Here is a 26,515-nt window from a genome sequence, read left to right as displayed (position 1 = left end):
AAATATGAATTGGCTCCTTTGCCAATATAAACCATCCAGATGGACTGTATGTTTTGCCAGACTCTATAGGCAGAGGTAATGTGCTGGCATTGCTCCTTTGTCTTGTCCCAAAGACAGCGGGCCCATGACAGAGCTGCCACGCCGAAATAGAAGAGCTGCCTGGTGTTGTGTGGAGCTTAACATGCTTTGACCCCTTCATCTGCCAGTTGACTGGTTTCCCACTTTAGTACTTCAATGAGATGAGAGAATTTTTCAAAGAAAATACAGCTACCAGAAGATGAATGGGAGTTACACATCACCAACCCTGTTCAGGGGAGTAGTTTCAGCATTTTGCCTCTTGGCTGGGACATGCTGCCCACTGGGGACAGCAAGATGCACTGAAGTCCATCTTCAGTTTTAACACCAGCAAAAACATCTCCGCTTTTAGTTCTTTTCAACCCTAACTCATGGTTGCAGGTGCCCTGTAGTATGAGGCTACACTGCAGTGTAAGGAGAAGGATGGTCCAGCTGACAGGGCAGTAGTATAAGTGACAGCTGAAATGAAGGCCCAAGACCCCAGAGTTTGGTTAGGTCCCGTGCTCTCACTGACCTTCATCCTCAGTGGAAGTTTAGCATGTAAATGCCTGTTGATCTGGCCTGCAGTCTTTGCCACAGGCTGACTGTATGACCTCAGACCTCGTTGCTCAATATTGCTTTCAGAATTGACTACTTATCTGACAAATCTCAATATCTGAGCAACCAGCTGAAAACCCTTGATGGGTCTAGGTTTTCAGGCAGAGGCATTCAGCACTTTCTGAAAGTCAGGGTGTCTTCATTTGGGTACCTGCAAGTGCGTATGTGCAAACTCGTAAGTCCTTCTGGAAAATGTCCTTAGCTTTTCTGTGGCTTAGCTCTACATCAATAACATGCCACTATGGTGAGAATAAATCTGTTTGAGTTCATGAGGCATTCAGATACTGAAAATACAAGAAGTCCTTCAGATAGCAGGGAGAGCCTTGGAGGAGGGAGAGAGGAATGCATTATAAACTTCCAGGATCTTAATGAATCTATGATCTTCTGCTTGATCTGACACTATGTTGTTTGGTTTGGGTTTTTTTTTTTGTTTTCCACAAACAGAAATAATTTTAATGTCTGCTTTGTTCTAATATTTTGAGCTTGTTTCCACCTTCTAATTTTTTTGTGTGTGAAGTGAATTTTTTGTTTTCCAGCCAGTCCCCTGAGTGAATGAAGCATTAGTTGGTGAGCCAGTACACTGCTGGCTGGATCAAAGGCATTAACTTGTTTTGCAGTACCACCCCAATGTATCTATAGGTGACACTGATTGGGAAGATTGTACAAACACTAATACACAGAAGTATAGAAAAGCTACAGTTGTGGTCAGGAAACTAAGGGGCTAGATACCCAGCACTAAATGAAAAGATAACCTAACACATGGTCTTCTGATGGAAGATGAACAGTAGAAGTCAGGGACATCAAGAGCAGTGTAGCATGGGGCAGTTTCTGGCAGTGTTCCTAAGAATTCTTATCCCAGAACAGAGAGGGAATAGTCCTTCAATATGTTCTACAGTGAATGGATCCAACCTACTGACATTAAGTGTAAGTACTTTACTACCAGATAAACATAGATAAGTTTATGGAAATCTCAGTATAGCGTAACAGTAAATTGGGGCATTATTGAGGCTGACTTTGATTAAAAGAGTTAAGTATATTGTAAAGCTTAGGGTAAGATGACCGCAAGTGAAACTGTAAATGTCAGAGAAGCAGAAGTTTTGTATGGTGGGAGGTACAAAAGTATGATTATACCTGAATAGGGTATAATTCGCTGAAATGAAGGAAAATTACTTTTAGATTGAACATAGTAAAGCCCTTTATGACAGTGCAGCATATCAGGTTATACAAGAACACACTGGGTATGTTGTAGTGGAGGAACAGTAGAAAAAGTATCAGCAGAAGCATTTAAAAACTGCCTGGAACAGTTGTTAGCAAGAAGTCTTGCACAAGTTGGGGGTGGGATAGATGTTACCAGGTATCTTTAAGTCACTGTACTTTCCAGTCCTTTGATGTATTTCCAGCTTCAAGTGTGCACAGAGGCACAAAAGAAAACTGTTTGCTTTATCTAACACTGCAGAGAAAAGTTCATAGAGCCTCCACCCATTAAATAACAGTTACTGTCACTATGGTGAAGCAATGCAAAGCTGAGATAGCTTAAATGGGTAGCCTGACATCCCCTTTCCAAAGGAGGAATCTTGGAGCAATGCAGAGTCAGTTTGCCAGACTGCCAATCCTTACTCCTGGGCCAGGGAGAGGAGATGTAATCCAAAAGCGATAGCACGCTGCTGATTTCCTGCTATTGCTAACTCTGTGGGGAATCCCAAACTAGGCATAGGCTGGAGCAGCCCTGTATCATGATCATGTATTTCAACGGCAGGCTGCAGCAATATATACAACACATGTTGCCAGCAAATCACTAAGCACTGCATCTGGAGCTTTAATTCAGAAGCAGATTGAAATTATTTTAATTAAAAGCAGGGCTGACTTTGTGACAGAATAGCCCAGAACTGTGCACTGACAGTTATCCGTTGGTTTCATACAGTCATCCCAAAAGACTGTAGCATGCCAGCTTTAGAAAGGATGTGTTCTTCCCCACTAAATCAGTGCTATTTGAAGATGCGGTTTTGCAAAACCTGTATTATGTTGTTCAGGTAGTACATTGCATTTTGGGACAAAATTCTCAGTGAATTCAGTGAATTTTTTTTGGCTCACAACATGACAATTTGGCTCATTGACATTTTCAAGAGGTTTAACTAGTCATGGATGAAAAGTGGCATAAGAAAATAAGACTTTTTAGCAGGGTTACACATAAGACTTCCAACACTGCCCATGATTTTAATTGAAAAATGTGAAAATTTTATCTCCAGTTTTGAAAACCTGAGTGTAGATTTGAGCCCAGAGAGCTATGGCACAGGTATGTCCTACACAGACTGGAGAATACCTCTAAATATAACTAGCAGATGACAATTTGCAGTATGTCCATTAACGGCCCAGCAGGTCATGTGCATTGTGAAGCTGATAATGGATGTACATCATCACAAAATACAAAATACCATCACACTCAGCTTCACCAAAATTTCAAGCTGACATCTAGAAGCTTGGGACATGAAAACTTTTCATAAATACATGATCCATCTGTGGTTCATTCCCTCTGACCTGGGGAGGGATGTGAGACGCTGAATTAAGCACTGTCTGCAGTATTTGGCTGGAGATTATTGGAAAGACTACAAATGGTAAAATGCTAATCATGCTAAGGATTTTCTAGGCATGCTTCTGTGCTGGAGGTCGTGCCTTCTAAAATGTACCTGCTTTCCTCCATGACTGAGTATGACAAGAGACCTTGTGCTAATAAGAGGCTAATAAAGGAAAGTAATGTGATAAAGGGAAAAAAATTTAATTTAGCTTTTCACCAGAGGAGGCCCACATGATGGAAAATTCACTGGGATGTGCCTTCTGGAGAGTAAGAGCAGGAGTTTTCTCCAGGAACAACCACAGACATTAAATGTTCCTGCTGTTTGGGAACATTGCCTTTTTTGTTATTTATTTACTCTTTTTAAATTATTATTACCTAAACAGAACACATTTTTTCAGGTGAGGCTACTTGGAATTGAACCCTTTGGCTTGGGAATGCTTGATGTGAACATCTGTCTTTCTGAGCTTTCATGGGTACTGTAAGAGCCGGTGGGACTGCCTGTGATGTTTGTAATATGACTGTCCACGTGTTCAGCCTTTAGCACTAGTCAGCAATTTCTGAATTCTGATGCAAAGCAGGTAAACTTACCTTGAAGCTTTGGGGACAAAAATGTGCAGATCTGTATGTGTGAGTAGGGCAGTCCTGGTTCTAGTTGTGTTTGTACAGCATCCAATGAAATAGTTCTCCCACCTCAACAGCTTCTAGAAATTAGGCAGAGATTCACAAAATATTGCAGCTGTGATGAACCACACTGATAACAAGGTTTACAACTCATCTGTATATACATCCATGCTAAGTAACTTCTCTTAGCTACCTCCAGGAGAGAGTTCAGTGTGCAGTGGTTTCCTGTTGCCTTCACAGGCACCCAGTTCTCCCAGTCATACTGGTTCCCTGGTATAAGAAAGACATGGACATACTGAAAGGTATCCGGCAAAGGACCACCATGGTGGTTAGAGGGAGGGGGCACATAACGTACAAGGAGAGGTTGAGAGAAGTGGGTTTACTCTGCCTTAAGAAGGTGAGGCTGGTGAGGGAATTGTATTGCTTGCTGTCTTCAACTGTCTGATGGGAGTGTGTAGAGAAGATGAAGCCAGATTCATCTCAGAGGTGCACATGGACAAGAACGGGCAAAAGTTGCAATATAGATAATTCTTATTAGATATAAAAAGAAATTTTATCACTGTGAGGGTGGCCAAACACTGGAACAGAGATTCATAAAGTTTATGGCTAAAGGTTGTATCCTCGGAGAATTTCAAACTTCAGCTGGAGAAGGCCCTGAGAAACGCAAGGGAATTGCCCCTGCTTTGAGTGGAGACTTGGACCAGATGACTTCCAGAGGTCAACTCCAACATACCTTGTGTGCAATGGTTCTGAGACTGCAGTGCCTGAAGTGCAGGAGCCTGTGTCTGATACTGGTTCTAGCCTTTAACTGATCTAAGACTCCCATAAAATGAAAGTAATATTCTCTTTGTCACATAGACCTGAGATTTAGCATTGATTTTAAAGTGCTGTATGATCGTTGGATGGAAGCTGATATAGTGAAGTAGAAGCAATAATCAGAAGAGAAGGATGTCATTCTCAGCTTTTCAGTGAAGTGAATCTTGAGTTTCACGGAGTGCAAATTCAGTCAAGGCCATCCAGATCAACACATCTGTTTTACGCCAGGATCAGTACAGGGAAAGAAGATCTTCCTTTATCTTGATTGATTTATTGATTGACAGGCAGGGGACAGGACTCCTGCAAGTGTTAGGTGACTTTTATTAGAAATTTTCTTTGCTGTAGTTTCAGCCTCACATCTTGTCTTGCCAGTGAGTTTCACAAACATCCAGAACCTCTCATGGTCCTGTTCAAACCTGGCAGTTCCTGGAGCTATACAAAACACAACTTTCTGTCTCTAAAGGCTCAGCACATCTGCTTTGAGGGATTGTTATCTCAGGATTACACAAATCTTGAAAACTTCTTTCTTAATTTATGCAATAAAGGCAACTGAATGGGCTTTAAAACAGAGAGGGAAGGGAAGGGAAGGGAAGGGAAGGGAAGGGAAGGGAAGGGAAGGGAAGGGAAGGGAAGGGAAGGGAAGGGAAGGAAAGGAAAGGAAAGGAAAGGAAAGGAAAGGAAAGGAAAGGAAAGGAAAGGAAAGGAAAGGAAAGGAAAGGAAAGGAAAGGAAAGGAAAGGAAAGGAAAGGAAAGGAAAGGAAAGGAAAGGAAAGGAAAGGAAAGGAAAAGGAAAGGAGGGGAAAGGAGGGGAAAGGAAAGGGGAAAGGAAAGGAGAAAGGAAAGGAAAAAGGAAAAAGGAAAGGAAAAAGGAAAGGAGAAAGGAAAGGAAAGGAAAGGGGAAAGGAAAAAGGAAAAAGGAAAAAGGAAAAAGGAAAAAGGAAGCCCTTTGAGATGAAACACCTCTTTTTCCAAGGAGCCATGAACTGAGAGTAAGAAGAGCAGGAGAGCTGCCAGTAGACGTCCACATCGCACACTAATTGGAACGAAGTAAACCTCCCATATCCACACAGTTTTTATTTAGCTAGGAAGGTTTGCAATCCAGTTGGCTGGTGGCAATTTTTGGAACATTGCAAGCAAATGTGGCTCAATCATTACAAACCAGTGAATGCCAAACCTGAGTTAAAGCCAGTTATTTGAGCAGGGATTATAGGCATTTTCCAGTGATCACCACCACAGAAATAAATAAATAGATGGCTTGCTATGTATACACTCAAAGGGGAATGTTGCCCAACATGCATAGCTCTTTGCTATTAACAGTAATGAGGACACAGCTGCCTGAGCCTGGAAGCCAGTATTTGCAGAGGATAAGTCTCAAAGATTTTTCTTCTCCACTGGCTTTTGTCCACTACCCATTCTTTGCTTACAAAAGAGCCCAAAAAGCCCTAACATTTATAGAAGAATTACCTTGGCTTTGTGGTGCTTTTGAGATTGTTATAAAGCATGCTGACACATGGACAGATTTGAAACTCAGATGAAATATGAAAAACAATTTTCTCCCCTGATAAGCTCCCCAATGCCCTTAGTGCCAAGCATAACACTCTCTTTGTAGTCAATCACGACGGCTCCTAGAGCAGCTGGCAAGGGTTGCTGCCATGGGCAGAGATCTGAAACTCTCCCTTCCTAAGAAGGGCTTCTGACTCCCACTGCCTGAAGACCTTGTGGCTATGCTTGAGTGGACTAGTGATGTGAATGTTGAGTCATGTATAACTGGTCAGCTCTACAGAGCCTCTAAAGCAAGTATAAAACTGCCTCACTGTCCAGACCATGGTCTGCAAGCACTGTTGGTGCAGCCAGGCTCTTTCCCCTGGTTTTATCAGCTAGGCTCTGGGAATAGGGACTTACATTCTTGGAGGAAGAAAAAGCACTGTAGTCACTATTGCATGTGTGTTTCACTGACACAGTTCAAGTGATATGAGGCAATCTACAGGTCTGCCACCTCTGGCTGGAGCCTCCTTGCATTCTCAAACTGAGCAGCTTTGAATCCACACCATTCCTGAATGAGATGCTGGTGATGATTGCTGAAGCTTTGTGAGAGATTAGTGATGAATCTCATATTTACTATTGCAGTTTCCCCTAAAGGAGATCCCTTGTTTATACACATGCTTTGTGTATATCCAAGGTATCTTGTGAGAGTGACTAGAGAATCCATATTGAATTCTCGTTAGGGATATGTACATATTGCACACCTAGAATCTCTCTTGTATTTTCTGGTCTCCAATACTTCACTGCCACAGTTGTTTGCACAACATGCTTGAGCACTGGTTAAATCTTCTGCCATGTCACACGTCCAAAGCAACCCTTCCAATAGAAGTTTCTGTTATATCCTGCAGGTGGATATTTGGATCCCTTTGTTTTCATTGAGGCTTTAATTTCTGGATCCATTTGGATCAATTTCTTCTGCCATATCAAAAGTAGGGCTGTTCTCTTCTTTACTGGTTATTGTGGTCTTTTCACAGTCTCAGATCTCTTTAGCCTGCCAAAACACTTGGAAAAGGAGCTCTTAATGACTCAGTTAAAATGTACGGTCAAGAAGTTCACTTATTAGAGGAAATGTAAACTGACCACCAATTGGCTAAACCATCTGGCTGGACTATTTGTGCTAGTGATTTCTCAAAGCTCCCTGGGGAGCAGAAGTGGGAATAGCAGTTCTCTTTTAGTTCTCTCATGCTCTCTACCCTAACACAAAAGCCTTTGAAAGAATTTATTGGAGGAGAAGCCAATAGGATTTCACAGACATGTTTAAAAGCTTTCTAAATAGTGCTTTAAACTCCTATATTTTTAATATATTTATTCTTTACAGGGCCTTTTTAAACTATCCCATAGAATTGCAGAGAAATATACAATTCAGCCATAGAAAATTCACTTTTTCAGTGTTAACGGTTCTACTCCTCCCCTGTGATATTTTATAAGCCTTCTCTAGAGGTTCTTGCATGAGACTGTTTTATATCATGCAGCAAAGGGAGGACTGTAAGGACATTTTGCTAGAAGTATGGTTTAATTTCTTAGTGTGCATTTCCTCGCTCTGACTGCACATCTTTTTGGTTTCCATTGCAACAGAAAGTGCCACTCACAACCTCCCAGCAGCTGGGAGTATTTTCAGTAAGTGCTCACTGGCTCTTCTCACCACCCATATCTCAGTGTAGCATATGGGCATACAAAAGAGGTAATTTTGAGAAAGAGATAATATAAGAGTAAGGCTCCATTTATTCAGCTGAAAACTATGTTTCCTGCTGATGAAGGCAAAACTATGTTGAGCAGCAACTGCTTGGTACCTCCTAATTCAGCAGGTTCAGTGTCATCAGTGGGATGCTAACACATCTCTACCGCACTCCAGTGGGGTACTTGGGTCACTTTTGTTCTGCTGTACCACAGCTACTTGGAATAGCGTAAGTGCAGTGGGGAAATAACTGAGATTCACAGGTCACATGCATTGACCATGGATTTCATAAGTTTTGCAGAACCTGCAACAGGAAATCATAGCTCCAGAGAGTAGGGTTATGCTCCAGTCCATGGAGTTTCCACGTTTAAGCAAAGCCCTTAACTGAAATCAGTAGTTTGTCTCATTTCTTTTCCCAACATTAACATGCAGGCTGTGCATTTGTGCAAAAGCTCTCATAGGACACTGGAAATAGTCCACAGAACCAGTGTGATCTTGTACCAACAGGGAGCCCTGGTAATTGGTGGGACCGAGGAGCTGTGGTCATGCAGGTGCTGCCAAGTGTATGAACCACACACAGGTCTGTTCTGAGCAGCAGGGGAAGAGACTGCTGCCCCTTTTGTCCCCTTGCTATGCACTTATCTGCATGGCTGTCCTGTAAATCTCAATCACAAAAGCAAGACTAGAGCTGTGCTCAGAGAGCAAAGTCCCTTCACAGTTTAGCTGTTGTTTATCATCTTTGAGAAATGTTAAAAGTGTGCTAGCTAAGGAAAGGCTCAGATAGCTGGCAGGAAATCTAGAACCTGTGACACATGTTGAGCAATTTTCATACCAGGCAGAAGGAGCAACATTACAGATTTGTGCCTCACACTATTTAGTATCTACTTCCAGGCTGACCATCTATGTGAAAAAACACTTTAATCCTTGTTTAGCAATCAACCAATAACATAATGGGTATAGGATGCAGATAGAAAATGAATTCAGCAATCAATGGCCAGTCCTCAGACACTGCATTATGCAATTAAACAGGTGTTTAAGGAGTTGTCTTGGATTGTGTCCAAGCTCAGCAGGGTCAGTCATCCTTGGAAAAAACCACTGACCCCACACAGCAGCAGTTTGAATTTGGCTTCAGTCTGCACTTTAGGAATGTGGCATTGTTATTTCTCCCCTTTTCTTATCAAATATAATTATCTTGAGAAAAAAAAGTTTTGAGAAAACATGTGATTTCACTGAGTAAAAATCTACTACTGAGGAAATTATTTCTCAGTGTCCAAATAAGGAATGGGGGAGAAGTTTGGGGAAAGTGTCTGTTCCAAGTAATCTTGGAACGGATACCCATGTTACTGAGCTCGGATGTTTAGTCCTGGCTTGCAATTATTCCTATAAAAAATAGGCGTCCAATATTTGTATTATTTAAAAATGGAGCCCTGAGGGTTATAAATGACTGAATGAGCTTCAGTGTTTGAGCAGACAGAGATTCTGGAATGAGATAGCAGCCTTGAGCGTCTCTGGAAGAACTTTGCATCTCGAGAACAGGGTGAGCTCCTGTGCTTGTGATGATACAACAGCAGGACTAAAACACAGACAGAATAAAATAAAGAAGTAAGGCCCCAAAATCACCCACACCTCCTACTAGAAGGGCGAAGACAACTTCCCGTGGCAAACTTTTTTTGATCTGCAAGGCCTGTGCTCCCACAACAGTTAAATTAATCTTCACCCTTACTGTGTTGAACCCCGTGGTGCTAATGGCTCTCATATAATCATGACAGCAAAAACTTACCTATTTTTGTCAACGGTTGGTCAAAAGAAGGAAACACAACCACAGCTACTACTGTGACCCACAGAAATTTGTGGCACGATTATCAGAATTCGTTACTTAAGAAAGGAAGTCATGCATGCTAAATATGTTCCAAATAGAACAAAATGTAACAGTCCATCTGCGAAACAGTGCACATTGCCAAAAGCATATCGTCTTGGAAATCTGCTGTCCACATTGGCTTCCCTCTTGAATATAGAGTCCAAGCAAAGTTTCCCTTCTAATCGCCAAAGTCTTCAAGAATGTGGTTCTAGCTCAGAGATGGTAACTCCATGTCCCTCCATGATAGCTCTCTGGTAGGTGCATTATCACCTTGCCAGCCAACAGGGAAAGGAGCTGTCATGGAGGGAGTGGAATGGTCACAGCACCCGGAGCATGGATCATGCCTGTGGACAGATAAGCATAGTCACAAATCCCACCACTTTCAACACCAGTGGATGGACGTAACAAGGCAGTAGTCTTCCTTGTTCCTGTAGTGGCAGGTGCAAATCAGCTCCTTGGGATGGAGCTTCTTTGGTAAGCTTTTACTCTGTCATGTGTTATATAACCACATGCTCATAAGTACCGAAATGAAACTCATCAATATATTTATGTAACTTTTTTTCCTTTTAAAAATAGTTTTTTGTTAGGAAAGTCTTTTCCTGAAGGAGTCTGATATTGTGTCTGCACTGATGAGCTGATCTTAAGGACTGTGTTTCCTTCTGGATTCTTTAATGCATGAAGTCCTTTTTATTCAAAAAGTCCTGTTCTTCTGAGCAGAAGAAAGGCAAACAGTGTCTTTGCTTACAGTTTTTGAACCTCATCTTCCAGCGAGCATGTGGGTCCAGTTCCTAAGCACTTCTGCTCCTTATTCTTTTGTCTGCTGGCTTTCTCCACTGGTTTTCCACCTCTTAAAGTCATTTGACTTGCCAAACAATCTACTTCCTGAACATCCACTTCCCCTAATCTGCAGTTTAGTCCTCTCTGGGTTCTTTGATTCAATAGGTTGTGGTAATATCTTGGATTCTTCCTCTTTATCTTGCTTCATGCTTCATGAAGATGCAATCATTCTACGTGTCATGAAAGGAAGGTGGTTGTCATGCCCAGCATCCATAGACTGATGACTCAACGTCTTCTAGCATAAGAACGTTATCAGCATTTTCTAAGTTTTCCATAATTTTTCTGCAGTTACTACAAACATTAGAGGTACAATATTTCTCACTAAAATTCTAATTTATTGATAAAAGTACAAACAATAAATAAAAAGTGGCATGTGAGTACATTTAAATCTTTGCAAAGGAGAAATTACTTGGAAGAACTTTACAAATTCCTGTCCTCATTTTCAGTAGTTTCACTGGCCACGATAGATCTCCTAATGGCCTGGGAAATGAAAAGAGATGTAAGGTAAGCAGAAAATCTCTGATGTGTTTGTTATGGATATAGATAAAAATAATGAAATGTTGAATGATATTAAATCATTCAATGAAGACTTTAAGACACCACTTTGACCATATAATCTGTATTTTTTTGTGACACATGCCATAGAACCTTACCCAGCAACTGGTGTTCCAAGAACAGTTTTTTGCTACAGCATATTCCAAATAAGAAATACTCTTAGGTATAAGGCCCTAAAGTAATCAGTAGTAGTACTAAAGTTTGTGCCTTATTTTTATTTTGAATTTGTCTCCTAAACACTGAATTTCATCCCATTGTCTTTTGTTAGCTTTAGTGACCATCTCCAGCTAAAAACTTTGTTTCCATGAAGATGTATAGAGATCACTGGCAAATACAACTTGAACATTTTCTTAAATATATTATTAGAGCATTATTTTTCTCTAACACAAATTTTTGTGACTTGGAATTACTCTTTGGAGGTTTCCTGATCTCTTTGCAATATCACTTTTTGAAATGTTGACACCAGAAATGTATTTCAGTAATTATTTTACTAATGCAATATACACTGGTAAGAGCAATTTCCTGTGTCTACTCAGTGTTCTCATGTTTATGCTTGTCCTTTCAGCAACACTGTGTCAGGAAAAGTTCATGTTCAAGTTATTATCTTTAATGACCCCAGAGTTATTTTCATGACCAATATTTTTTGCTCTTGATTTGACCTTGCATTCATCTGCCTTGAAAAGCACTTTCAAATGTGCCCACCATACCTAGCAAATTACTTCTATATAAGAGTTCTGTTCACTTCTTGGTTAGTAAATCCACTAGCTTGTGATCATCTGCATTTTATCCCAAATGTGGAAAACAGTTGACCAAACCCAGATCCTCAGGATCCTGTAGACACTCACAGCATGATTCCACAGTTATGATTCTCTCTTGAGATTTCTAGTCTCCTAGTTTTAGCCTCTTCTGTTTGAGCAATATTGAATACGCCTGGTCTTAATTCAACAGATTAGAATATTGTTTTTCTTTTTATGCTGCAGTGTCTTTGATATTATTGATACACATGAGAGTGGACTCGGTCCTGCATTCTTTGCGGACATGAGTCAGTATAAAACATCACTACGTCTTCTGATAGAATTAGTATCCCTGGTGAGATGTGTTGTTATGCTGCAGTTTGACATCTAGGTTTTCTTTCTGATTATATTAATATGCTGCCCTGTTTTTTTGTATGCATGGCTTTTAAATTATTTCAGCTTTTTAAAATGTATGGGCAATGAACTAAAAATTTCATTCATCATTCTACAATGTGGCTAAATTCTAAAGAATCCATGAAGATTACTGCTAGCTTTTACAGATAATAAAACACAAATCCAGTAATTTGCATGCTAAACACAATTAGTACATTTATTTTTTTGACATTGTAAATGATATCTATCCACTCACCAGGCTTCCTGCCATCCATTAAAAATACAATTGGTACCAATAAAAACAAAGCATCAGCACATCACATCCCACAAAAGGCAGCCAGTCAGCCAGAAATTAAAAAAAAAATCTTTCTCCACCCTTCCAATCCCCAGGCCCCATTAGCCCAGCCACCTCACCTCTGTCAAAATGTCAAGTAAACAGAACATCACACCCCAGGGTTGCTAGACCCATCCGCCACAGCCATAAATTTTTAAGGCAGACACAGTGTGCTAAGGGAGAGGGGTGTGGTTAATTTTGTAGTATTCCGGCTCAGACTCTTGCAGCAAGGGCTTCCTGACAAATGTATAAGGAGATGCTGCCTACCTATTCTCTCATTCAGTCAGTAAACCAAAGATGACCTCATCTCATGACCTCAAGCCGTGAGGCTCCTGTATTCATTCTAGGTGGTATTTCTTAGGAGGCAGAGAGCAGTGGTCTGGATGGGCTGTGGGGTTGCTCTCAGGATTCAGTTGGGAAGTAACAAAGTTAATTATTCCCACTTCAGATCAAATCTGAATTTCAGTCTGGACTTCTGCCCAAACTTCTGCCCTAACTTCTGCCCTTGGAACTAGCTGTGGGAGCAGTAATGTGAACACAACAACGGAAAGGATGGATAAGAGAATATAGATGACTGCTAATTTGATAGCACACAGCAGCATAATCAAGAGCCAAGACATCCAGGGCCAGCATTGGCCAAGCACTCCTTGGCAAGAGAAGTTTTGAACAGGGATCCATCCTGCCCTGCCTTGGTTCTCTAGTATGTGTTTAAGTGCTGAATGGCTGCTCTCTCAAAATCAGGAACCTCTAAGGAGTCACCCAGAGTCACGAGTCTCTTGGGAAAATTTTGACTTACTCCAAATGATTAGGTATAACGATCTTTAACATCCTCTTGTTTTCATATGTAATTCCACAGCAACAGTAAGGGTAAGAAGAGGTGTGGTAGCTAGATAAATCTTTCAATTTGCCGCTGACTGTGTCAATAGTTTTTTCTCTGTTTCAGTAACTACTGGAAACTTTGAGGTTCAATGTACCATTGGTGGGGTAGAACAGTAACATTGTGGGTTTAGTTGAAAGAGCCCTTGATACCTCTGAGGTCTCCGAGTAGAACAAAATTGTTTCAGAATGATGGTTTATCTTTTACTTAAGATGTCATTTGCCAATGTAGAGGCTGCACAATATTTCTGAAAAAGTTGTATCTTTAAGTGTTCACATAATAGGAGCAGGTTGTATTGGGCTACAGAAAGACTACAAGTCATAAAAGTCTGTGACCTGTTCTTGCTTCTGTCTTGTTGAGTGGTCACAGGCTAGTCCTTTAATTCCTTAGTCTTGAATTTCCTGGGGCACTGGTATTTATCACCATGCTGGACATTGCAGGGTTTCATAGTATAGTTTCACATGTATTAGGATAGGATGGCTTCAAATGAAAACGGACTAATTGTGAACTGGCTCTGTATATAAGAGGACAGGCCCTGCCCTGAACAGTTTTAGATACTAAACAGAGAGGTCCTGATTTTAAGCCGACACGGAGCAAGGGAAGACAGGCTTGGTATGCAAACAGAAGAGAAGAGGTGCTGTAGAACCAGCACTGAGTTTTAAACTTTAGTAGAAATATATTTTTCAGAAAGAGGAAAATCCCTTCAAATCCCTGGTTAGTAAGCAACAGGGTCTAGAGAGCTTGGGGCTATGAACACATCAGACTGCAGAGATTCTGTAATCCACATTTTCAAATAGAAATCAGGGCAGTGGAAGATGAAGGGCAAGGATGAGTCCCCACGGGGTAAATTCTCAGCACCTGAGTTACAGTGTGCTCACTGCCACCATGCTAGTTTCTTGTCCTTTGTAGCAACTACTAGGCACCTTTGTTTTTACCGAGGACAGGTCTAATTTATATCTGCTTCCTAGTTCACCTCATGGCAATTCTTCTTGTAGCCACATACTGAGTAATCCAGCCAAAATCACAGAAGAGGTATTCAATAACACTAACTATGAGTAAAACCTAGACATGCTTGTGGAATGCAAGTAATGTTTTCTAAGGATCTTGGCGATGAAAGGTGCTAAAAAGCAGGTGCAGTATAATGAAAACAATCCTTGGAAATCAGTGGTGGGTGACACCATCTGATGCTTCTGTGGTATTGCTGCTGAAATAATCAAATATCACAATCTATTAACACCCTGAATGGGGGGCAGTGGTGTTTCTAGGGTTTCTTGCTAGCTTGCTTCACTTTAGTAACTCTTCTGCTCTCCAGCTGATTCGACTTTACTTTGGAGGTCAGGCAACTCATTGCTGTATGTCTTTCTATGGTGAAGACCTGCAACACAAGTTATGCTGGGTCAAAGGCATTTTTCCAGGCTTCAGAAAACTGCATCTCAGGGACTTGTTAGCCACATGTTCTATCCTTGTATTGAGTAGTCCTTACAATTTTTTATTCTCTGAATTTGTCTTATCTGCTTTGAGCCTACAAAACGACTGACAGTTTAGTATCATGTACATTTAGCACCACAGTTTTACTCTAGTCTTGTGTATGACCCATCACAAGGGCAGAGGTGGTACAAATGAGATTGGAAGTGATATTCACAGGGCATGAACACACTTAAGATTTATGTTTGGATGGGACAGAAATAAGCTGTGCAACCAGAATAAGAAATGATTTACACATTATTGACTAGCTGTCAGATTGTTTCCGCTTGCAATTTTCCACTCAACCAAAAATGCCTTGGGAGTGTTTTGATATAGTTGCTATAGGCACTTAAGTCTAGTGAATCCATTATCAACAACATCTCAAAATTTTATTCTCCCTAGTGGAAATAATTTGGGGTTTTTATTTTCCTTTCCCTGTCAAGTGTCTACTATTGACTTTACCAACCACACCAGTTCTCACTGTATGCTGCACTGTGTAAATGGACTGGGCAAGGCACCCTCTGCCTCCCAGCTTTGATATTCTTCAGGAGGATACCTAATGGTTAGCCAATTGTTGCACCGTCATTTTTCTCAGTGTGCAAATATTCACTTAGTGATCCCATATAATGTAAATAACACCTGGCAGGCAGTCTGGGATTATACTACCTGCTTGAACTGAGAAGGCTGCTTGCCAAAAATAATTGATTTGGTTGCATTGGCTGGGTCTGTCAGAGTTTAATGGTGCATCATGGTAAGGGGCAATCTTAGAGAAAGCCAGAGACATCTAATATAGAACTGGGTGTGTGCGCTCAGGCCCAAACAAAAGGATTTGATGCTACCAGTAAAGCTGTTTATACCTGTTGGTTGCATGAAACTTCATTAATGAAGTCAGGGAGGTGTTATTCAGTGTAAAATGTGCGGAGTCCAGGTGTTCTGCATAGACAACTTCACGTTGACCGGGTTTTCTAGGGACAGCAGGAACTCCACAGATAGGCTCTGTTGTAAAAAATTTTGCAGTCAAATGGAAATATGTCTCCAATACCACCACAAAAGGTGAAGACTAGGAGTAAGCAAAGAAATATTCTTGGTAGATAGCAAAGAAAAGAGGATCAATGCCTTATTTTTCCAGAGAGATTGTACTGCTGTTCATGCAACTACTACAAAGATGATTCAGGAACAAAACCAATCACATAGCCACCTGTTGCTTTTGGTGAAGGATGCATATTGTACCCCTGCAAGAAAGATGCACCACAGAGAGTGGAGGATCTATAGTCTTTGAACAGTATTGCTACTATATGTGGTGGTAAGACCCTGACCCTCGCTTTGTCTCCACTGTGCTTCATCTACTAATATTACTGGAAGCAGGGAGCATGGAAAATGAAAACCTCCTTTTTAAGCTTGGGGTAGGCTAGAAACAGCGTAATTGGCCAGATCCCAAGGTCCCACTCCTAAAACAATAAGCATGACAACTAGTAAGCTTTTTCATTTAGAAAATGTTGATGTCATTCTTATTAAATTTATGGTTAGATAAAATCTGCGTTCAAATGCTACCAATTATATGTAATACAATGTGTGAAGGGAGGATCCAGATTTTTTAGCCCAATTGCAGAAGCAATAGCTGAACTGAACAACATGTCTATGTACCTACATAGTCTAGACTTGTTATCTTACCCCTTTCCCACTTCCCCCACCATTTTGCCAACCTTCACCTGGCCAATAAATACATGGGAACTGATTTCTGACAGAGTGAATTACCTCTAACTGTGCCATTCTTGTTATCTTACCAGCTTTGACTCACCATAAATTGCTCTGGTACAGATGTTTGCAAGATACGAACTGTAGATTCTCTACATATATCTAATATGCATGTATTTATTTATATATCTGAATATGTTAGATATGCTGCTGTGGTAGATTGGATCAGTTATTTCATGCCTGCTGGTTATTTTACAGCCAACTGGCTGTGCTAGGTGCCTCAGGGGCAGATACTGAAACGTAATTCCTGCCCTCTGCTGCCTGCTCCAGCCCAGTGTGTTTGTGAGATACTTTCAGTCATGACCCAACAAAGTCTGGGTTCATAAGAATCAGGGGGGGATCAAGGGAGTAGCATTGCTTGGATGATATAGTATTTCAGCAAAGGCCAGTGCACAGCATGCTGGGATAAAAAATAGTTTAGGTATCAATAAATAAAATATAGAAATCTGATTTGGCTGAAAAAATGACACAATTTATCTTTTCATATTTCCATTTCCGACATCTAGGGGCAAACCTGATGCCAGAAACATCAGGGAAAAGATTGAGCAAGAAGGTATTCAAACTGAACTTCTGACTCTGAAGGCATTTTTAATCAGTTAGGTTCCAGGGTCCTGGTTTATGTAAATGTAGGAATGCATTCACCTCCTTCACAAAAAAAAAAAAAAAAAAAAAGGAAAAAAAAAGAAAAAAAGAAAAAAATAGCCCACAACAAAAACATCCTAAGGGTTTGTAATAAAAACCTAAATACATTAAAAACAGTAAGGATGGTAAAAACAAAATGAAAGAGTTTTATTGTCAGGAAATTGATTCCAGGCCAGTTTTTTGTTGGTGGGTTTTTTGTTTTTTTTTTTTGTCAGGTAAAGGTTGATTTTTGTTGAACCTTCTGTCAGAAAAATTACAATGAGATAATCTGCATCAGTGGGGGTAGGAAGTAATTTTTTTTATACGTCTGATTTGTGTTTATACATCTTTCACACTTGTGTTCATCTCTTACTCCACAGAGGGGTTATATAGCCCTTCTAGCAGCCTTGCCCTAGGGCTGAACACTGCCCTGTAGCACAGAAATTGCAGCTCAGTGGCAAAGCAAATATGGAAGTAATTAAAAGCTCGAGGTAATGTGATCCCTTTCTTGAGGAGCTCTGGAAGCCACTGGGTCATCTGCAGAAGGGAGAGGTTTGATGAGCACCCTCAGTTCTCACTGCCCTCAGAAATTTATTATTATGAATTCTACTTCAGGTTATGGTCATCGTTTCTATTCCACCACACTTTGGAGCCAGTGTATACGTTGTCAGTGCAAGTCCCTGTGAACAATCTTTTGTTGTTGCCATTTCTAATATTTTCTTGCTCTCTTTCTGCGTTGCAGATGTGGATGAGTGCGCTTCAGATTCTCACCAGTGTAACCCCACCCAGATCTGCATAAATACTGAGGGCGGCTATACCTGCTCCTGCACTGAAGGCTACTGGCTGTTAGAAGGCCAGTGTTTAGGTAAAAACCTTGTGCAATACGGCATTTGAGCATCTGTGTATGCATACTTGTGAATAGCTGAAATAATGTCACTGAGCATCCTTGTCAAGTACACAGTTAAACCTTCAGCTACGTGGAAACTGTCTTCTATCTTTGTAAGGGCCAACAGTACGCTTGGCAGAGAGACTTTCTCGCAGAACAAAAATGTAGATATAAATGCCATATGATTAGCATCCATGTAACACGTGGGATTTCCATATTCTCAGTCTGAAGGATTCCCTTTCATCTAAAATCAATCACAGGCATGTATACAAAAAGATTTATTCCCAAACAGACCTGTCCTTTCCACACCATGGCAGTGTGGACCCAATGGGATCAGTATTTGACACCAAGAAACAGGATGGTAAATCCCTAGATTCAACCAACACTTTAGCTTGGGTGTGAGAAAAAAATTACCTCTGAAGTGGGTGCTGTTTCAGTAGCTTCCAAGCAGTTTTATTTCAATTTTATTATTTTCCTTGCAGCAATGTTCATCCTTTTAGCTCAGCCCTGTTGAAAAAAAGGTCGCTCAACAAACAGCATGGGAAAACCTTCTAGCTCCCCTCTCCTGCAGCCCATTCCCCTCACTTGACATGCTCATGGGATAATGAAGTAGATGTTAATTTTAGATACACAGATGGGACCTAGGAGATAGGATACAACTTTTTTTTTTTAAGTATGCTTATTATTCTTTTTTTCCCCTTGGCGCAGGCTGTTTGCCTGCCAGCTCCGCGGAGCTGGGCTGTCCTGTCACAACACCTCCTCTGGAAGGAGAACGGGCTTTCCCTGCCCATTCATCCCTGGAGCCTCTCTAGTTATTTTCCAACTTTCTCCTCCCAAGTACCAATTCCAGTGAAAGACTGACTCACAGCTGCTTTCTTAACTACTGTAAACAGCTGCTGTGTAAGTCACCTGGCAGGAACAGAGCTGAGCCTTGCTCAAGCTGGGGTCTATGCAGCCATAGCTGCTTTGGGGAGTCACTGTCTTGTAGTTCCCCTAGGATATGAAGTCTCCAAGCCCCCTGCTCCTTAATCTCTCATAATTCCTCTTCTCTTGGGCAAAAAAACCTTGTGCTGGTGGTTGTGCAGTCATATGTGATAGGCTGGGGATGAGGGAGGGCAAGTGATGCCCTGCATCACTTGTTTTGTTACCCATTAATTTCTCCCAGTTACAGCTCAAGCAAAAGGGTTGTGTGCAGCATTCAGGATTTGGAAATCGATCTAAAGTACTTTACTGCTTGATGGTTATACCAGAGATCTGAAAGGGCTGCATCGCTGAACTGATTCAAGTATCTGCTTATGCTATTTAAAATAGGCAATAACATCCCACTTTAAGTAATCATGGGGTGGATTATTACAAGGCAATGCAAAGAGCTAAAAGAAAATTGTGTTTAGAGTTGCTATGTTTTTCCCTAAGTGTCAAAAAATGTCTGTTTTCCATACTTTCCATTGGCCTTGGAGGAGTGATTTTTGCAGACATAAAGCAATAAAAGACCATATACTGTAATCAGAGGGCTGGACTGGGTTTTAGAGACAAGTTTTTTTGGTGCACTCTTAGTTAAACCACAGTTACAAAAAGCTACACTTCTATCTGTCGAAATTATCCCAGTAAAGTTTATAGAGGAAGAGCCAGTACAGGAGTATCCACACAACCCACTCACAAGAAGCAGCCCTGTAAAAGTCCTTATCCTCAAAAAGTAGCACTCTTGTGGTAACAGTCCTGCAAAAGCCAAAGCATGTATTTAAAGTAATGTATTGTGTCAGTGAAATGAGGTATTAATTTACTTAAAACCCATGTCACTCTTTGCAGGATTTGGGCCAAGCCTACTGCTGGTGTACATACCATAGCTGATGCTGGCCTTTAGGTTATCTTGCTGTTTAGAATGCAGTGGGGAAAAAGGCTAGTAAGGGTAAAATTGAGCGTCGGTGACCTTGTTATTTTACATAGAGAGAGTCTTTCCAAGACTTTTGACATTTTCAGAATGGTTTCCTGAGACTTTCTATGGCAAAACTGCCCCAATGAGGCCAACAATATAAACTTGAATTGCAGGATGTAGCTACTTATACAACAAATTCACAACATTGTTGTTTTTATGGTATTACCACATGATGTAAATGTTGAAGTTATTCAAGCATTCAGTTTCTCAACACATTCTTAATATTTAACACTAAAACAGGAAGCAGTCAATTTAGCTAACAAATAATGAACTGCTGGAATTCATCCATATATATATATGTATACGTGTGAACCATAGGGAGAATACCATTATTTTGATTTTCACGTGCGTTGAAACCTATGGTGGGGGTCATTTCACCAAAAACCATGCCTTCCTGCTTTGCCCCTTCTGGCAAACTGACTGGAGATACTACGCACAAACTTAACTTCAACATTTTGAGAGTAGCCATTAAAAAAATCTCTGTAAATCAAAAGCCAGTTGATACCAAAGGAAATGCAAGCCTTGGAAATGACAACTACTCCAGGTGTTTCATTCCAGTTCTTAGTCCAGGGGCAAAATTCATCTAGCACCTACCATCGTACGTATCTTACAGCATTTTCTTGTGCTTATAACAGTCAGTTACATGTATTGCTAATGTTGCAATTCAGCCCAAACTGCTATTTTGGCATTAAATTTACTGTTTACATTTTAGAGTCTATAACTTGTCAGTCAAAAATTCATATAAAATGTGAATGTGACTGTTCGGAAAAAAGTCTTTAAAGAATATCCTTTCTAAAAATAGAAATATTTAGTAAAAAATTCTTACTGCTTTTCTAGGGACTAGTTTTGGTATATGTGGAGGTAAAAAACTTTGCTATGACATTGGCTGTGCTTGTGCTGACAGGCTATGCCAGCTATCAGGTGTGCTTCGAGATAGCTGCTTAAAGGGACTGACTATGGGCTTCCCGATGACATCACATTAAGCTGAAGATTACAGCAATGACAAACAGTTCATAGGATATACTGACAGATTTCAGTTGTGAATAAAAACACATTACTACGTTCTTCTGGGTAGAGATGTATTTTAACTATAACTCTGGGTCTGAACACCTGAAAGTTTGGCTGTTATATCTGTAACCAGTATGCTGGGTTCTTTCTGTGTTGTTGGTACCGTTGACTCAGTGTGTTTGCTGCTTTGTGCCTGCATGTGAAAATGCAGACCACTCTTCTTTTCGTCTTTCCCACCTATAGACATAGATGAATGTCGCTACGGCTACTGCCAGCAGCTGTGTGCCAATGTGCCCGGTTCCTACTCCTGTACGTGCAACCCAGGCTTTACCCTTAATGACGATGGAAGATCATGCCAAGGTACTGTGTATGGTAAACCATGACTGAAGTCGGTAGTCCCAACACAGCAACACCCTCAAAACTTGCTTAGTTTTTAGGATACAAGTAACCTTCCTAACTTCTGAAACTAAACTTCCCAAGCTTTTGAAAATGTTCATAGGTTTGTCAACCTGAGATATTTCTGTAGTTTCGCAGTACCTCGGAGGGGTACAGGTGCAACATGACCAGTGTATCAGGAGAAATATGAACAGAGGCTCAAGCCCCCTAAAATTTAGGGTTACCCGATTCACTGAAGTTACCAAGAGTATAGGCACTTTTAAATATGAGGCTGTGTGACTCACCTAAGACAGGAAAACTGTCAGATAAGTGAATTAGATCTGAGTCTTCCAATTTCCAAACTAGGGTCCTGAGCATAAGACCACCTTTTGCTGTGATGTGCTACCTCAATCAAAGTCAACACAACCTCTTCATAAAACCTCTCCCTAGCTAAGCAGGGAGCATCTTTCCACATGCCAGAGGAAATGGTCTGTGCTAATGATGTCCAGAAGCTCCTAATGTCCTAGAAGGGAAAAAGAAATTGGTTTTGTCTTAGCCATAGGCTTTCATGAGGACCGTTCCTCATTGCATTATCTTCCTCAGGAATATCCTGCTGCATTTTGTCTCAGGTCTGTCAAAATCAGTTCAATGGTTTTAAAATTGCAGGATAAAGACAGAAGCATTTGCAATAAATATTTCATCCCCATCTTCCATGTTACTTTTTTGATTGAAGACATTCCCAAGATGCTTCATTTCACCTATGTTGTGTTTCCAACATGCTATTTCCAGGCATCAGTCTGAATCCCAATAAACAATACTGACTTGGTTATATTTTTTCAGAACAAATCATTCTGACTGTACAGCTAATCTCTTTGAAATGCTTTACAGTAATGAACTGAAAATAGAGTTTGGGGAGAAGTCACTGATGCATTGGGCATTGTTTTCCCATAGATGTGAATGAATGTACAAGTGAAAACCCTTGCACTCAGACCTGTGTCAATACCTACGGCTCTTTTCTCTGCCGCTGTGAACCTGGCTATGAACTGGAAGCTGATGGAGTTAACTGCAGTGGTAACTGTCTTTAGTTATTTATTGTTTTGGTCTCTTTAATTCTATTAAGTTTTCTTTTTCCAGTGTATTGTTTTGTACATGCTTTTTAAAAGATTTTTGCCTTGGTCCATGGTTAGCAGCAGGATAGCTGCAATTCATATGATCTTTCCAGTTAAAGCACACAGCACATACCCAGAAAAGGACAATGGAGGAGGGCTGCAAATTGTTTTAAAGAAATAGCTCCAAGATAACAGCAAAACATAAGAAAATGCTTTGTAATGCTGAACTGGAAGCTTTATTAGAGCAAGTAAAGGAAGGATAGTCCTGGAACATTCTTCCATGATTAAAGAAATACCTTTATATAAAGCACTTTTCCATTTGTCTGTTGAATGCATGTTTTCCTCTTGCTCTTATGACTGCACACTTCTGCCTGAAAACTTCCCCAGTTTCCTGTGTATGGCTCCAGCTACACTTCAGAAAAAATATTGGATTTCTTAGTACAGCTATTGCTAATCTGTTCAGCACATAGCAGAAGAAACTGTGCTTATGTCACCGTATTTTTTGCTCTCATTTTTGTTTTTATTTTATTGCTTTATTTTAATTGAAGGCGAAACTTATTTCTGTGCTTAATGTTCCCACAGCCTGATAAAATTAGAGAATCCCGCCAATATTTCTTGAGAGGAAAAACACCCTGGAAAATACTTGGTTTATAATTTACAGTGAACAGATGTAACATGCTGTTTCTGAGAGAGAAGACATGTGATATGCAGTATGTGTATAGATCAGTGTTTCCAAAGCTGTTCTTCCCTGCAAACCTCCTCATTATACAGGAAAGAACAAAGACTTAAATCTATAAAGGGTCTTATGCAATTAACATTTAGAGCTGCAACACCTAACTTAAGTTTTCTACTTTCTAATGGAGTTTCTGCTTCTAAGTTAGACTCCTGCATCTTTTTATGTGCTTGTGAGCTAGCTGGGAGACTGAACCAGTTCAGTTCAATGAAATGTCACATAAACATTGCTAGTGAAAAATGGTGACAGGAAGGGTGGTGCTTGAGCCTCATTCGTGTCTGAGAGTCAAGCCAGCAAAAGGGACTTTCCACCACCCAGATTTAGAGCAGAAAACCTTTTCCTGACAAATCTGTGTAAGAAAACGCTTGTCGAAGCAGGTAAAATTTCTCTGGATGAGCTTCTTTCACTTCACAAGCAATCACTAGACATTGCTGAGGCTTGCAAATGGAATGCCTGGTTAGGAGGACACTCCTGTGAGACACCAAGGATCCAGATGTACTTCAACAGCCGCTGTATTAGTCCATGGCCTAGAAGGTGTAGAATAGGTGTAGAGTTCCTTTCATCTCCCTTTTGGTAATGTGGTTGCAGCTATAAAGCCACCAAAGTGGACTGAGCCAAATTTAGAAGAAAGGGAAGTTCAGTCTGAAGAGTAAAAGTGATTTGCCTGGGAGAGTCAACATGTCAGAGCTGGGAATAAGAACTTGGGAGTTCCTGGCTGGGGCTCTGGCCTTTGTTTCTTTCTTCCCCTGAACTGGGAAATAAGGAAATTATTAACTGCAGCCTTCTTCAGTCTAGCGCCTTTGCATGTGCTTTCCCCTCTGCCAACCATGCCTCTATGCACAGCTCTGAAGTTCGTCTTTCTCGCTTGAGCACAGCTCTGCAGAATATGACTGGTCAACTCATGAGTGCAAGGGGAAAAGAGTGCAATTTGTGCTTTCAGTCAGAGATTTGACAGACTGCTTAGCTTCCTAGGTATCTGGTAAATGGCCGGGTCTTCCAATAGGTCTGACCCAAGCTGGGATGAGCTCTGTAGTCTCGCTGGAATGTCTTGGAAGTAACTGGCTAGAGGCTAAGAAACATAAAACAGCCAGGGCTGGCTGCTGGAGTTCTGCTGGGACCCATGTGGCCCTGGGAAAGGGAAGTTTGCTCTCCAGAAAAGAGAAAAAATAAAAAAGAAAAGAAAACTACTGCCAAGTCTCTCCTTTCAAATTACAGTTGCAGCTTTTTTGTTGGAGTAGCTCTATCTCTGACGTAAAACAGAACTGAAAACACGGCCAACTGGTGACAGGTATTAAAAAAGAAAAATAAATAAATAAATCCCATGCATTGTGTTCAGCAGTAGCTTTGGTTTCCCTAGGAGAAAAATGTTTAACCAAGAACTTGTTGTATAGCATTTTGCCAGGTTGCTGCAGAGCTCTAGGGAGCTGGAGGGTGCCAACCTCCAGCTGGGTTGATGGGCACGTAGTCTGGATGGCCTGTGGGACTGCTCTTTTGACTGTAAAGCCAAAGACACTAAACTTTGTTTTACCAATGCAGACATGGACGAATGCAGCTTCTCAGAGTTCCTCTGCCAGCATGAATGTGTGAATGCACCTGGTTCTTACTACTGTACCTGTCCTTCGGGCTATAACTTGCTTGATGATAGCAGAAGCTGCCAAGGTAAGAACATTCCTGTGCTGATTAAAACCCAAGGGGACCAGGAAATAGGTCCTGTGTCTGGAAAGGGTTTTCAAGGATCAAGATCCTTGGTCTTGGCATTGCACAGTGAAATACTTGTAGGGGACAATTATGTAATTCTGGTAAGAATGTCATCACATGAATAGGCCCACTGAGGTCTATTGCTGTGTTGGTTTAAGCAAGACTTTACTGATTAGGAAACAGCAACACAGGAAAGCCCTCAGAAGCTCTCCTCTATGCTGCACATGTCTCTCTAGTTTTCCCATTTTTTAAGGTCAGAGACCTTGAGCAGCCAGTTTCTTTTCTATTTTTGCAGCACTTAGCATATGGGAATGCTCCAGTAAGTAGAAATGCATGGAGTAAAAACTGATCTTAAATGAGGGGCCAGTTATCAAAAGGCTGCTTCTCATGATGCAAGTGTTATGAATTTTGGGGCAATTCCTTTAGATGGAGACTGGTTTGCAAGAGTGGTGTCTTGCACATATTTCTCTGCTTTAGACTTTCTCTTCTTTCTTGTGTTTTAGATATCAATGAATGTGAAACCAGAAACTTCACCTGCACTCTGCAGCAAACGTGTTTCAATATCCCAGGAGAATATAAATGTTTAGACCCAGTAAGATGCGAGGATCCTTATATCCAGATTAATGAGAAGTGAGTAACATACCCACAGCCACAAAAGCCAATTCTATCCATGTGAAGTGTATCTAGAATGAATGAAATAAGCTGCATTTTTACAACACAGCCGTGCAGTGTGTCTAGAGAGCTATGCATACATGCTGTTGCTGCATTTACCATTGGTAAGCTTTATAAAAATAATAAATTGCAATTCCTTACCAGGTCACCGGGTGGGATATGATATGATACTCAGATGTGTGGGAAGTTAGACTGGAAAAACACTTAGTGAGTAGAGAAAACAGCAAGGTTTGTAATGTCATAAGAGACATTTACTTACATTACTAACTGACTTCATATATGCTCAAACGCAACCTGTTTATGAGTATTTCCCATAAATATTAACTAGCTTATGTCTGGGACGTACTTTGAAATATTAGATGATAGTCATAGCAGGATATAAGAAGTTTCCTACTGCTTACAGGTTAAAAGTTCTGAAAAGTCCACAGACTGATTTGTCTTGTCCAGAAATTGGGTATGTCTGGATGGGGCTGTTAGCACTGTAACTGCCTAAATTTGAAATTATTTGAGCAAGCGAAAAAATAAATCCCACATTTCTAAAAATTACCTGTTTCTTCTACATTTTTGTAGGTTATTTGCCTGGGGCTCAAAATATTTCAGCTCCAGACAGATCTCTATATACTGCAGCACAAAGTATTTCACCCATAGTGTTTGCACTAAACCCAGTTATTTGGGGTTGCTTGGTAGCCTAATGTATTTTACAGGAAGGCAAGAGATGAAGAATCAGCTTCTTTCCATTATAATTTATTCATGTCTTTACAATGCTTTCTGAACT

The 26,515-nt window shown here is 40.7% G+C and overlaps 1 protein-coding gene across 1 annotated transcript in view; it reads left to right on the top strand.

The window, feature by feature from the left end:
* The window catches only part of FBLN5 (fibulin 5), a 46,604-nt gene that overhangs the window by 15,015 nt on the left and 5,074 nt on the right, over nucleotides 1-26,515 (top strand). The window contains exons 5-9 of the mRNA XM_075103734.1: nucleotides 18,069-18,191; nucleotides 21,397-21,513; nucleotides 22,480-22,599; nucleotides 24,907-25,029; nucleotides 25,572-25,698. Coding sequence (XP_074959835.1) covers nucleotides 18,069-18,191; nucleotides 21,397-21,513; nucleotides 22,480-22,599; nucleotides 24,907-25,029; nucleotides 25,572-25,698 — 610 coding nt within the window. The remainder of the gene's footprint in view (nucleotides 1-18,068; nucleotides 18,192-21,396; nucleotides 21,514-22,479; nucleotides 22,600-24,906; nucleotides 25,030-25,571; nucleotides 25,699-26,515) is intronic.

This window comes from Phalacrocorax aristotelis, chromosome 9 (genome assembly GCF_949628215.1).
Source record: "Phalacrocorax aristotelis chromosome 9, bGulAri2.1, whole genome shotgun sequence".
Lineage (NCBI taxonomy): Eukaryota > Metazoa > Chordata > Aves > Suliformes > Phalacrocoracidae > Phalacrocorax > Phalacrocorax aristotelis.
This window is presented reverse-complemented; position numbering and strand designations above follow the sequence as displayed.